Source organism: Melanotaenia boesemani, chromosome 22 (assembly GCF_017639745.1).
Source record: "Melanotaenia boesemani isolate fMelBoe1 chromosome 22, fMelBoe1.pri, whole genome shotgun sequence".
Taxonomy (NCBI): domain Eukaryota; kingdom Metazoa; phylum Chordata; class Actinopteri; order Atheriniformes; family Melanotaeniidae; genus Melanotaenia; species Melanotaenia boesemani.
Window position 1 is genome coordinate 11,688,184 of NC_055703.1, and position 12,986 is coordinate 11,701,169.

General features: G+C 37.8%; 1 protein-coding gene across 1 annotated transcript; it reads right to left on the reverse strand.

The window, feature by feature from the left end:
- Positions 1-249: 249 nt before the first annotated feature.
- On the reverse strand, positions 250-12,246 carry sel1l (SEL1L adaptor subunit of ERAD E3 ubiquitin ligase). Its single transcript, XM_041975998.1, has 21 exons — positions 11,690-12,246; positions 11,499-11,536; positions 9,955-10,141; positions 7,401-7,568; positions 6,884-6,989; positions 6,410-6,572; positions 6,224-6,277; positions 6,066-6,125; positions 5,908-5,989; positions 5,599-5,753; positions 5,310-5,366; positions 5,152-5,220; positions 4,846-4,923; positions 4,622-4,684; positions 4,318-4,405; positions 4,002-4,150; positions 3,575-3,740; positions 3,375-3,449; positions 2,254-2,426; positions 2,018-2,146; positions 250-1,895 (listed from the first exon to the last, which is right to left on the reverse strand). Exons 1-21 carry the CDS (start codon positions 11,796-11,798, stop codon positions 1,641-1,643), a joined length of 2,424 nt encoding a protein of 807 aa, XP_041831932.1. The 5' UTR covers positions 11,799-12,246; the 3' UTR covers positions 250-1,640.
- Between the last annotated feature and the right edge of the window lie 740 nt (positions 12,247-12,986).

Here is a 12,986-nt window from a genome sequence, read left to right on the forward strand (position 1 = left end):
GACTGCACAATGTGATGCTGACTTTTTACAGCTCTGTCACTTTGTCTCACCCACCCCATTAAAAGCAGAGCGACAATGTGCAGGTCCAATGAGAGCCTTTCTGATTGTTTATCAACAACAGTTGCATAATATTAATACATGTATTATGTAAGACAATCATTCCTTGTAGTCTCCATTATAAATTTTACAAATCAAAATAAAAATTTATTCAGCAACATTCATCAGGGATAACATCAAAGATGAAAAAAGTTAAATATCCACAGTTTTTATTTCTTGGTCAACATGTAGGTGGTGATAAAAATGCAACGTTCTCAACTTTGACCAGTGTTTAATATAAAACAAATTATTAATCATTTATGTATCAATATGTGAATGCAGGAAACAGTTCTCAATTTATCCTTCATACACTTCATGCAGATGTGCGGCAACTACATCTCTATCTTTTAAAAAACGAGATACTGTAGAACTGAACAAAGTTTAGATTAAAAAGCTGTGGACAATGTATGTCTCAACCATGGCTTCATTTGCTTTCATTTGGCTCTTTATCTAAAGCCAGCTGAGCCAAAAAAAAATGTGGAGGGGGACCTCCAATTTAGACTTTTGACGAGGGAGTGGAGAAGCCCACAGAAGTTGAAGCTGTATTAAACCAAGATGGGTTTAATTGCTGGCTTAGGTAACAGAGTCAAACTATTGGGATACTTCCTCAAGAAGTAAAAAAAAAACGCATTTCACTTTATCTGCAGTGTATGCATGTTTTAGTTCATTTGCTCTTTGTATGTTTTTCTAAGAGCCTGTTTATTCAGTTTAACCATGAAAGTTCTTAATACCAGCTCACTTCAGTTCATGTTAGAAACCATGACAAATACTAACCTGCTTAGAGTTAAATTATTCTATTTATTTACTACTGTTTTGTCATTTAAACTGCCTAAAATGCTTCATGTTCCTCTGCTGACAACAGCACATGGCTTGTGTATATCACAGAACTGATGCTGAAAAAACTGCAGGTCAACGAAGGTACTAACCTGACATGTCAACATGACAAATACATGGATGAAAAATAGCAAAGCAAAAATTTATGCAAAAATTGTTCACTCGTATGAAAAAAGTGCCTAAACTGAAAGTCTGCAAACAATCAGAGAACCCATGCAGAATCATGAAAGTCTTCAACAACTAGATCAAACCTAGAGAACAAAATTACTAAAATTCACATTTTTGCATCTCATATTTTTTAATATAAATACTGCAGCAAATTAGGATTGAACCGATCAATTCAGTGTAATTAAACCCAAATGGGGAAAAAATGGTGGGGGGTGCGTGACAAGAAATGAATGCACAAATCAAAATCCATCCTTTTATATCAGATGAGCCTAAAATGTCTTTGATGTGGCAACCAAAGACTATTTCCATAGTGATGACACAGGTGTTTCTGGCAGTGTCCTGAGTCACAGACTAATCAGTCCAAGCCTGTGTCATCCTCCGAGCTCTGTTCTCTGTCTGTAAGCAACTGAAATATCTTGGTTTCATCATTTTTGAATAAGAGAGGAAGCTGGGAGACAAGGTTTTTACAAGTAGAGAGGAGCAGTAGGGTTGGCAGAGCTTCCTGTCTGTCTTTTACTGCCCTCACTCCCTCTGGGTTCCCTTCACTGCTGCTCCTCTTCCTCCCGAGCTGGCGTCTCTTCCTGAGCCTGCAGCTCAGCCTCAGCTTGTGGCTCTTCCTGAGCTGGTCTAGGAGGGGGTGCAGGGGCAGGTGGGCGAGGTGGCACTATAATTTGGTGTTGGCGCTGACGGTAAGCAATGACTGTTCCTAGAAGCAGGGCAATGACCGTCATGAGGTAGAGGTCCCACTCTGGGCCAAGAAGCTGGTCCAGGTCCACTTCTGTAATCATCTCCTTCAGCTGATAGAAGCCAAAGGCAAATATGATTAATATAATTATTCTCTTTAATGAAGCAGCGCTTAGAAATATAGAAACATATAGGTAAACTTTGATAGCTTTAGAATATCCAAGGAAGGACTTACATTAAGGTCCTGCAGGTACTGGAGAGCGTAAATCAGGCCTAGCTTGCACAATGCCAAGAAAACTGGCACCTGAGCATCAGGACTGGCTTCAGCGGCCATGTCGTAGAAACGCTTAGCTAAATGGATATCCTGGAGAAAATACAATATTAAAATACAGTTTATACAAACAACTTAACTTTATGCACACGTTCATACCTCACTGTGTGAAAGTACAAACAAGAGAAATCCAGACCCACCTGTTTGATACCAAGGCCTTTCTCATGCATGTAACCCAAGTTGAACATGGCCTGAGCCCCGTTCTGCTGCTCTGATGCCAGCCTGTAGTGAATAACAGCCGTCTCATAGTCCACATCTGTTCCATATCCGTAGAAGTGATAGTCTCCTAGTTTAATCCTCGCCACAGTGTAACCTTGGAAGGACAAATACATGTGTGAGCTTCTTGTAGTTAAAATGGGAAGTTGGATGCTGAACTGTTTTCCTACACAGTGCATTCGGCTTTGACAGTATTGTACAGTTTCTCTGATCTACACAGGAGAGAAAAACTGAACTGTAAGAGAATAAAATGCTTATTTTTACCACAGTACAACACAACTGCATGTTATAACACTGTTCAGTGCATCCTCAGCTGCATGCCAGAACAACAGGTTGGATAAATAACTAAAAAAGCTAGCTTAACCAGCTCTCATTGGCAGCCACCAAGACTTACTGGCAGACAACTTGCTGTGAATTGATCTGTTTTTGTAGTCTTGGTTAAAACACATTTGCTCATAATTGGTACAAAACCAAGCATATGCAGTAATGAACTGAGATGGCTTTGCTGGCTGAGCGCTTTATTAAAGTTGCTGTGTCCCTCAACTCCTGTAGAGTACCAGCAATAAATTTATCAAATCTTATGAAGGATAATGAGGCATTCTTGGCCAATGTTAACAGGAGCAGTGAGGAGCAGTTAAAGTGCTGCTATACATCTCCATGACATCACAGATATAACTGGAAACACAGCCAAAAGTCTGAAAATGAACTAAATCTACAGCCACAGTCTGTTCCAAGCACAAAGAAGCAGAGCAGCTGCAGATCAGCTCACAAGCAGAGGCTACAAAACGTCGGTGCCCAGCCTGACCAGAGAAGCAAGGTCATTTCCTTTACACAGTATTCTGAACCGTGTATTATAACTAGACTGGATCAGCAGACCAACTGTTTTTATGGATGAAGGAAAGAAACACACCCACACACACACACAAAAAAAAAAAATTAAACATATATTACAAGGCTCTGCGATTTTCACTATTACAGTATAAGTCAAGATGATAAAAATCTACTCTGGACACATTTAAAATATGGACAATGTACATGCACACACCTTGTGCTGCAGCTCTGGTCCAGTGGAGTAAAGCACGGGGGTAAGTTTCATTCTCATTGAAGATCTGTACACCCTCTGTTAGTCACACAGAAAAAGGAAACGTTTAAAATGTGACTAAAAAGTGATGCTGCAAATAAAACACATTCTTGAAGGCATGCAGTATTCTGGTCTAAACACGACACACGTCTTAATTTTCTTACTTTGGTCCAGAATGAAGGCTACATTGCTCTGAGCCACCTCATAGCCTTGCTCGGCCAGCAGCAGATACTGAACCAGAGCAGCGTCTGTCTCCCCCTCCTTAAAGCTGCTGTAGGCCGTCATCAACCGTTCTGACCAGCGACCGCGCTCACACACATTTTTAAAAAGCTGCAAACAGGAGATATCCACAAAGTGTGATAAACAAATTAAACTGTGAATGTGTGTTTTCCAACACTGCATTACAAGTGTCAAGAAAGACTACAGCAAGTATTCTAGAATAAATCACTGTTTTCTCAAGAGTGGACAAGGAATAATTAGAAGCATATGAATTTTTATAGATGAATAATTTCTGAACAGCAGCCGACAGGCACTCCTCATCTCTCCTCAGATTAATGTGATGCAGAGAGCAGCAGCTCCAGAGGGTCTCACCTCAACTGCAGTGTGGCAGGAGCGCATCACACCAGTACCAGTTGCGTGCATCTGAGCCAAGTTGTAAAAAGCCAGGATATGGCCAGCTTGAGAGGCCAGGTTGAAGAATTTAAGTGCCTGCTTGTAATCTCGCTTCACACCAATGCCATCTGGGGGGGGAAAAAAAGAGCAAGAACAGAAATGGGATTATGGGAAGAGAACTGGGCAAAATGCTGTCAAACAACAGACAAGAAAAAGTAAAAGCTATGAGACAGTGAAGGACGGTAAAAACAAGAACACTTTCAGAGAACTGCATCTCCTATCAGCTCTTACTCACTGTAATACATAGTCCCGAGCTGGAGCTGTCCATCCACCCAGCCTTGCTCTGCTGCCTTCTGGAAGTATTTCAGTGCCAGCTCATAGTTCTGAAGATTAAAAAAAAAAAAAAAAAACTTAAATAGTCAGTATATCTGACAGAGCTACACTTTATGTGAACGCAAAACTCTCATCTGCCAAACTTCTTTATTTCATTTTCATTTCAATTTCAAAAGCTGCTGTGGTTGCTAAAAAACAGAGGAAAAAAGAAAAACCGAATAATGATCATTCAGCAGCTTTGTAAAATATGTTAGGAAGTCCCTTACCACTGGGACACCTCTTCCATACAGGTAAGCCATGCCCAGGCCGCTCTGTCCCACTGGATTACCCTGGACAATAAAAGTAGATTAATATCACAAAACAATACATTTGGATTTGCAATTTTTGCATACACAACTAGGTCTTCATAAGGAAATACAATGAAAAGCATCAGAGCAAACATCAGTGAGTAAAACACCCTACTGGGACACGTTTTCTGCTTCACAGTTACCAAATCAGAGGCCTTCTTGAAGTACTGCAGAGCTGTCTCGTTGTTCTGAGGAAGAAACTCACTGCCTTCTGAATACATCTGAATGGAAATGAACACAAAATAATAATAAAAACATTTAGTACCACTCTGCTCTCCAAAGAAATGTAAAAAAAGAAATGTAAATATAAAGAGAACAAGCTAATCAAACTTAATTAAAATTAGCATGAACTTCATTTTTATGATAAACAGAAACCTGTTTATTATATTAATCAGTGGAAAAGGAAAATTAATGAATTAATATATAAAACTGACGCAGATCCTCCTTACCTTGCCAAGGAAAGCCATAGCATGCGTGTTCCCAGCATTTGCAGCCTGGTTGAAGTAGTCATACGCCCTCTGTTGGACAAGAGAAAGCAGAAAAACATCAAGCGAAGCAGAACAACCTCAGTAATTGCAGTGAAACATGCTGTTAGAGGAAACATTACCTGGTGATTCTGCTCCACTCCACGTCCTCCATGCAGGTGGAGCTGACCTAGACCCACCTATAGATAGAAACAAGTCTGAATGAAAACTACAGTAACTTTTCACACTGATAATTCACATAAACACAACAACTTATGGTGTTTAATGGAGAAAAATGTACTGTTGCTAAAAATCTGGAAAAAAACAATTAAAAATGTTGTATTTCTCAAATATTCAAACTACTTCCTGTTTCTAATGAGACAGAAGGCAAACCTGGTGAACTGAACAGAGGGCAATAAAAAGATTTTTCACCTGAGCTTGAACATCTCCTTTCTCAGCTAGAAACTGGTAATACTGGATGAGGTCCTCCTCCAACATCCCGCTGGTGGAGCCTGGGTTCTCCACCTCATCCAAAAGTCTGATCCTCTGCACCGCTGAGCCTCCCGTCAGGGACACATCACTGGCCACTGGCAATGGTGGAAAATCAGTATTAAGTTTAGAAAAAAAAACAAAAAAAAAACCCAAAAACAGACTTAACAGACAATTATTTTTAATTAAATTATCTGCCCTTCAAGAACATGACACTGTATCCAAATATAACCTAGTGAAGGAAACACCTACCGTGATTTGCCACAAGTCTATAATGTGTTAGTGCTGACTCGCAACTTTGGGGAACACCCACTCCTCCCCAGTATCTGTATCCCTGATACGAAAATATGAGGAAAATTATTACACTTATTATCCATTAGTGCTGCAATTTTATGAACAAGTCAACTCACCAGAATCATATGAGCTATCAAGTTTCCACCCAGAGCACCAAAGGTGTAGTAGACTAAAGCCTGAAAACAGAACATGGATATTCTTTCAATTTTTTTAGGAAACAGAAATGCATCATATTATGTTTAACTAAATACAAAACTGCAAAATAAAAATGTACCTTTGCTTGACTTGAATTAACGCCAAGTCCCGCTGCATACAGAAAGCCAAGAGCCTAAGGAATAGTTAGTAGACAGCTGATTCTCTAGACACGAATAAGCTGAATATTTTATAAGATCCATACATCATAAGTGCTTTAAACATTTTACTCAAGTGACAAACAGAATGTAAAGGGATTTTTTTTTACCATCTGAGCTTTAGGTGAGCCCTCCACTGCAAGTTTCTCAAACATTTCTCTGGCCTTGGTGACATTTTGGTTCACGTAGTCTCCAAACAGCATGGCGTATGCCACCTTCTCAATGGCTTTCTGGTGGCCTTTCTCTGCTACTTTTAGCATTTTTTCATATAAACTGACAGAGTAGATGAGATAAACAGAGACAGACAGCACGGGTGAAGCTGGATTTATGAGAACATAATGAGCTAAATGCATACACGACAAACAGCGCAATGTCATCTAGAACAAACAAGGATGTGAAAAGCAAAGTCACATGAACACTGGCTGGCAATAAAACAGATGGCATATGTAGTTAAAACAAAAATCACACTTAACTGACCAGACCAACAATAACATTTAATACTTTTTACAAAAAACATGTCTTCTTGGCAGGAGATTGACAGCATGTTGATTTTAACAAAAATAAACTAGAAGTATAGGACTCACTCTTTTTTCTGACTTTTCCTGGTGGTGGTATTCAGCATGCGCAGGACAGTCTGATACTGCTCCTCAACCTCCTCAGCCTGCAGCCTCTGCTGAGCCTGCTCCTCAGCTAAAACAAAGACAAGAAGACAAGAACAACATTCAGATGAAGTGAAGGTTTCTGAATCCTAGCAGATGTTACTGGTAATACTAATTATGGAAATGAAACCATAATGTGTTTATAGGCTGGTTTTCATAATCACTGCTGAGTTGAGGAAAACAGCTGTTGTTGAGCTTTAAAAATGTTAAGTCCTGTAAGAATGCATCTATTTGTGTGTTCAGTTTCTGTCATAACAAATCCCACGTTTTACCAAATAAAATATATCAGCTGTATTATGCTGATAAATTATATTTATATGATACTTAAATCCTATAAGACTAAATTACATCTACAATTCCATCCCATTTACATAGATTTGTCTCAATTTAGTCATAACTGTCTCGGACAAGTGCTTGGTTTGATGAACTACCAGGAACTTACTCTCACAGAAACCCCATTTCTTATCCTTGTCATAGTCGTAGGTTGTTGCACACCACAGTCGACCATCCCCCCGCCCATCCGTAGTACAATCCGAGTACTCCCTCTTCTGGAACAGGAAGGGGAAGATGCAGGGCTCCCCATGGGCTGTGCCTCCATTCACCACAGGAACTGAATTAAAAATAGAGCAATAAAAGTATGTTTGAGCAAAAGTCAAGTATAAACAACTAAATGCTGTAATATGTATGCATGTAAGGCAAGGCAAGGCAAGGCAGTTTATTTGTATAGCACATTTCATGTACAGGACAATTCAAAGTGCTTTACATAAAACAAAGACATTACAGATATTTAGAATAGTAAAAGGCATCAACACATAATCAACACAAAATCACAATAAAATAATAAATTACATTAAAATGATTAAAAGCAAGATAAGTTAAAAAAAAGTTACCGTGCAGATTTCATGCATAGGCGCATGAGAAAAGAAAAGTTTTTAACCTGGATTTAAAAATGTCTACATTTGGGGAAAGTTTAATCTCCACTGGCAGTTTGTTCCATTTGTTTGCAGCATAACAGCTAAATGCTGCTTCTCCATGTTTAGTCTGGACTCTGGCCTGGACTAGTTGACCAGAGTCTTTGGATCTAAGAGCTCTGCTAGGTTTATATTCTCTGAACATATCACATATGTATTCTGGGCCTAAACCATTCTGGGATTTGTAAATGATCAGAAGGGTTTTAAAATCTATTCTGTGACTGACTGGAAGCCAGTGTAAAGATTTTAAAACTGGTGTGATGTGTTCAGATCTCTTAGTCCTGGTTAAAACTCTAGCAGCAGCGTTCTGGATGAGCTGCAGATGTTTAATGCTCTTTTTAGGAAGTCCTGTTAAAAGACCATTACAGTAATCCAGTCTACTGGAGATGAATGCATGGATGAGTTTCTCTTGGTCTTTCTGGGAGACTAAACTTTTAATTCTGTTGATGTTTCTGAGCTGGTAAAAAGCTGTCTTAGTGACAGCTTTGATATGGCTGCTGAAAGTCAGATCTGAGTCTATCAACACTCCCAGGTTACGAACTTGGTTGGTAATTTTAAGAGCCCGAGTCTCCAGGTGTTTGCCAATGCTGACCCTCTTCTCTTTGCTACCAAACAGAATAATCTCAGTTTTGTCTTCATTTAATTGTAGGAAATTCTCCCTCATCCAGGTGTTTATTTGCTCCAGACACTGACACATTAAGTCTATTGGACTGCAGTCATCTGGTGACAGAGACACATAAAGTTGTGTATCATCTGCATAACTTTGATAACTAATGCTATAGTTTTGTAATATTTTACCCAAAGGGAGCATATACAAGTTGAACAGAAGAGGTCCAAGGACTGACCCCTGGGGGACTCCACAAGTCATGGCCACTCGCTCGGATTCATAGCTGCCAATCGTAACAAAATAACTCCGGCCTTCTAAATAGAACCTGAACCAGTTAAGGACCGCTCCAGAAAGTCCAACCCAGTTTTCCAGCCTGTGCAACAGGATTCTGTGATCTACAGTATCAAACGCAGCACTGAGATCCAACAGAACCAGGACTGATACTTGACCAGAATCGGTATTCAACCTAATGTCATTTAACACTTTGACCAGAGCTGTTTCAGTGCTGTGATGAGGTCGGAAGCCGGACTGAAATTTATCAAGATTTCCACTTGATAAATTGTAAGTAACATGTTATTTTTTTTTCCCCCCAAATAAAAAGATGAGTTAAAAACTCCTGAATTAGTTTTGCTAGTTTCAATTTATCTCCATCTTCATACCAGATGATTACAGCAAAACACCAAGCATTAACACCACAAACAATCCTCGAGTTAAATGATGTAACAAGAGATGCCACAGGTGTAAGAAGCAGTTAATTTCTCATGAGGTTTAACCGTTAACCCAAGCTGACATTGCCCTGAAACCACATATGCCTCAACTCTGAGTTTGCAAAAAAGAAAGCAGGGTAACATGTCAAGCCTTGACAGAGCTTAAAAAAAAAAACAGCAGAAGTCATTCACAAAGATCAGGTGAAGGCCTGAGGCAAGAGGATCACGGCAACAGTGCAGAGTACTGCTTCTGCACACTGGAGTCAGTTGTCAAATAGCTTACATGTTTTCATAGTTTCAGAAAATATGTTCTTATAATAAATCACTACATGTTTCAATGACTTAAGCTGAAATCTCAAAATGTATATCTTTAGGACTCATATAGAGCTAAACTTTGTTGACTGAGCTTCAAAACAAATTAAAAAGCTGCTCTTTTTAAAGGAGGAAAAGCCAATGTTAACTTTAATTTCTCCTGTTTTACAAGATAAAGAGCCTCTCATTAAAATTACTATAATCATTAATCCTAATAACATTTTAGATAAGTTTGAATCCCAACTGCTTGATATAAAGCTCTTTTAAATAATATATAAATCTGGTGGCTGGTGTTTCATTTTCTACCCATTTTGTTAATTACACTTCATGCAAATTTTTCATTTCAGTCAAATAATTTATTCCTGTCTTGGCAATATTTCATTTTAAAAAAGGACTTACCCTCTTTAAGTTTCTCCTCAGCAGGAGGAGGCTGTTCAGGGAGGTCCTCTTTCTCCTCTCCCTGAATAGGTGGCTGTTTTTCATCTTCTGACTGGGAGACTTTGTGACGAGGAGTCACTGAAGTACCTGCCACAATTTCTGGTGCAATACGAACATCTTCCTCCTCAGATTCAGGATCATGGTAGGACTGTAAATAAACAGCATATTAGTGGGAAGAAAGTTTTGACTGAAAAAGTCCACAGAGCCTATTGATAATCAATTGAATAAATGTTTGAGATGCAAAGGTTTGGGGTATTCTCACAAGTGCAAAACTGAGGAGCCAAAAACATCTTCATTAGCACCTGGAGAATCCCCTTTTCATTTTGATTAAATTCAATAGTGCCTTACTGTTAAGACATTTCTGCAGCAATGTCCCAAGACACATAGTTAACAAGAACACATTTAAGTAAACTTCAGCTGAGACAAGCTTAAATATATCCATCTCTACCACAGATCTTCTTAGCTTTAAAAAATGTAATAAGTGTATGCACAACAGACTGCTGAGGACAACCAGAGCAACTGACTTAAAAATGCATTATGCTTTGACTTTTTTTGCTATTTATTACACAAAACAACAACAGTTCTCAAATTTGGAGGACTAATCACTATTTTATATATTTATGTATAGATACTTGTTTTATTACATTTTTATTTACACTTATTTGTCTTTTTTTTTTACATATTTATAACCAGACATTAGGGAATGTATAGGTGTCTAATTGTCTAATGTCTAATTTACCTCCCAAAGGGATAAATAAAGTTATTGGAAGTCTATTTTTTATTCAATTACACCTGTATAATATTATTTGCATTGTGGTTTAGTTGTTAAAAAGTGACATGCATCCTTTTGCACATGCAAAGTGAAATACATGAGGAACACCGACAAGACTAAAGCAAGTGCCATGCTGATGTTTACCATAAACAGGTACTCTGCTGGCAGTAGTGATAGTGTTGCCACAACACAATTCTTTATAACTATGTATTTGTATTTATTTATTTTAAAATCAAGACCACAAAGTTGAAAGCAGCTCATGACTGGCCTTCCATGGAAAAAACACAAAACTACAGGGAAAGGTTAAATCCCCGACCTTGCTGATTTCTAAAAGATTATAAATAAACAATGGGGTAATAAGGCCTAATTCACTATATTGAAATATTTTCAAGTTTACAATGAGTCTTTTTTTAAACCTTTATAGCTATAATTTTCTTTGTAGTTGCAATCCATTGCTAATTCACCCCATTCTTCTACTTCTACTATACATTCTTCTTACTTTTAAACTGTTTTCTTTAAATCTTTATATGTTTTGTATACAAATGTAATTTAGCAATGTTTGCTTTCTTCTAGTGTATTTCAGCGTTTAATATAGCATAGAAATAAATAAATTTTTAAACTTGAAAAGATAAGTCAAATAAGTTATTGCATGACAAGAAAAAGTAAATAAATTAATTGAAAAAAAAAGCTCCGAAGATTCAAACTACTACTTGGTCACAATCTCATGACGCACCTTCAACTCTGGTCCGTCGTTCCGGTGCTGATCTCCATCTGAAACATAAATATTGCATAATTCAAGATAGAGGTAACTTGAAATGAAAAAAAAAAAACTACTAACCAAGCAGAAACAGATCATTGCAACAGCTCTAAATTTAGGCCCGACTATGAAGCTGTGATATAACTATTTTCAAAGTTTACACTTACCAGCTGTTAATACTTTGACGAAGACGATGACAAGAACTGCCGCAAAATATAACATTTTCACCGTCTTCAAATCTCTCTTACAGCCCATTGTTGTTGCCAAGCTAACCATCTGCTAGCTGCAGCTGCTACTAATTCTATCTCCAAACATTAAGTTACAGTCGACTCACACTATGAAGAGTAGCATAAATAAACTCAGATGCTGAAGCCTGACTAAAAGCAGCCTAAATCACATTGGATACCGACTTGGTTAATTTTAGCAACAGAAGCTGTCAAACAAGCTAGCAAATTCCAATGTAAGCTAAGCTAGCACAGTAGTACAGCTGAAATGACGTAAACCTAACAAGCTAGTTTTACAGAACCGACCAACAAAAAGGCACAATTTCTACCCGAGACACACCTCCTTGGTGTTGAAAACCATTTGCAAAGTAACTACGGAGACATTACACCATCCAACTACAAAGACGAGATGCCGAAAGTCTTAATTTGGATTTTATATCACACACACTTCTTAACGTCGCTACCCATGTTAAGCTCTTACTACTGATCGGCACTTCCTACTCTTGCAGCCCCACCAATCGTAAGGCGCTCCGTGTGACAGTGACCAATGACAGTAGGGTAAAGATCTTTCAGCCAATCAGGTGCATACACAATAATCTTTGCGCTTGATGAGCTTGGCCACGACACCAAAACATGTAAACGAAGATGACAGTGATCCCTAGGGTGGCAAATGCTGTTTTCGGTCGATATATATATATATATATATATATATATATATATATATATATATATATATATATATTGGACTGTCACAGAATACAAGGCTGAAGGATACCCAAGGAAACTAGGCTATAATGAATGTTTTATACAAGAAGCACGTCTACATTACATCATAGATAAAAATAAATAAATGAATAAAATCTTTAAATGAATTATTATAGTCTGAGGCCAGTTTATTTCAACAATGTATTCATAAAGACTGATGCTAAGAAAACAAAGTAATTAAAAATTTAAGTTTTATCCAACATTTTATCCATTTATAACATGCCCTGCATACTAAATAAGATGCTACCTCATTTGCATATTTCAACAGCGCAAAATAAATAAATAAATACTGACCAACCTAGCCAGAAATAAAAATGAAATTTGTCAGTAATAAAGCATCAAATTTCAGAAAATTTAAAAATGATTTCTAAATAGTTCTGTAAAAATGCCTTTTATTTCTTGTATTCTACACTTTGCAAGTATTTGCATAAAACATTGTGGTTTTATTCCTATCTTTACTTTTATTAGATTCCTT

Excerpts from the sequence above, each read along its gene's own strand:
- sel1l (XM_041975998.1), bottom strand. The coding sequence starts at position 11,798 with ATGGTTAGCTTGGCAACAACAATGGGCTGTAAGAGAGATTTGAAGACG. Across the intron at positions 4,406-4,621 it reads ATGGAAGAGGTGTCCCAGTG|AACTATGAGCTGGCACTGAA; the intron begins GTAAGGGACTTC and ends TTTAATCTTCAG. Across the intron at positions 1,896-2,017 it reads AGTACCTGCAGGACCTTAAT|CTGAAGGAGATGATTACAGA; the intron begins GTAAGTCCTTCC and ends GGCTTCTATCAG.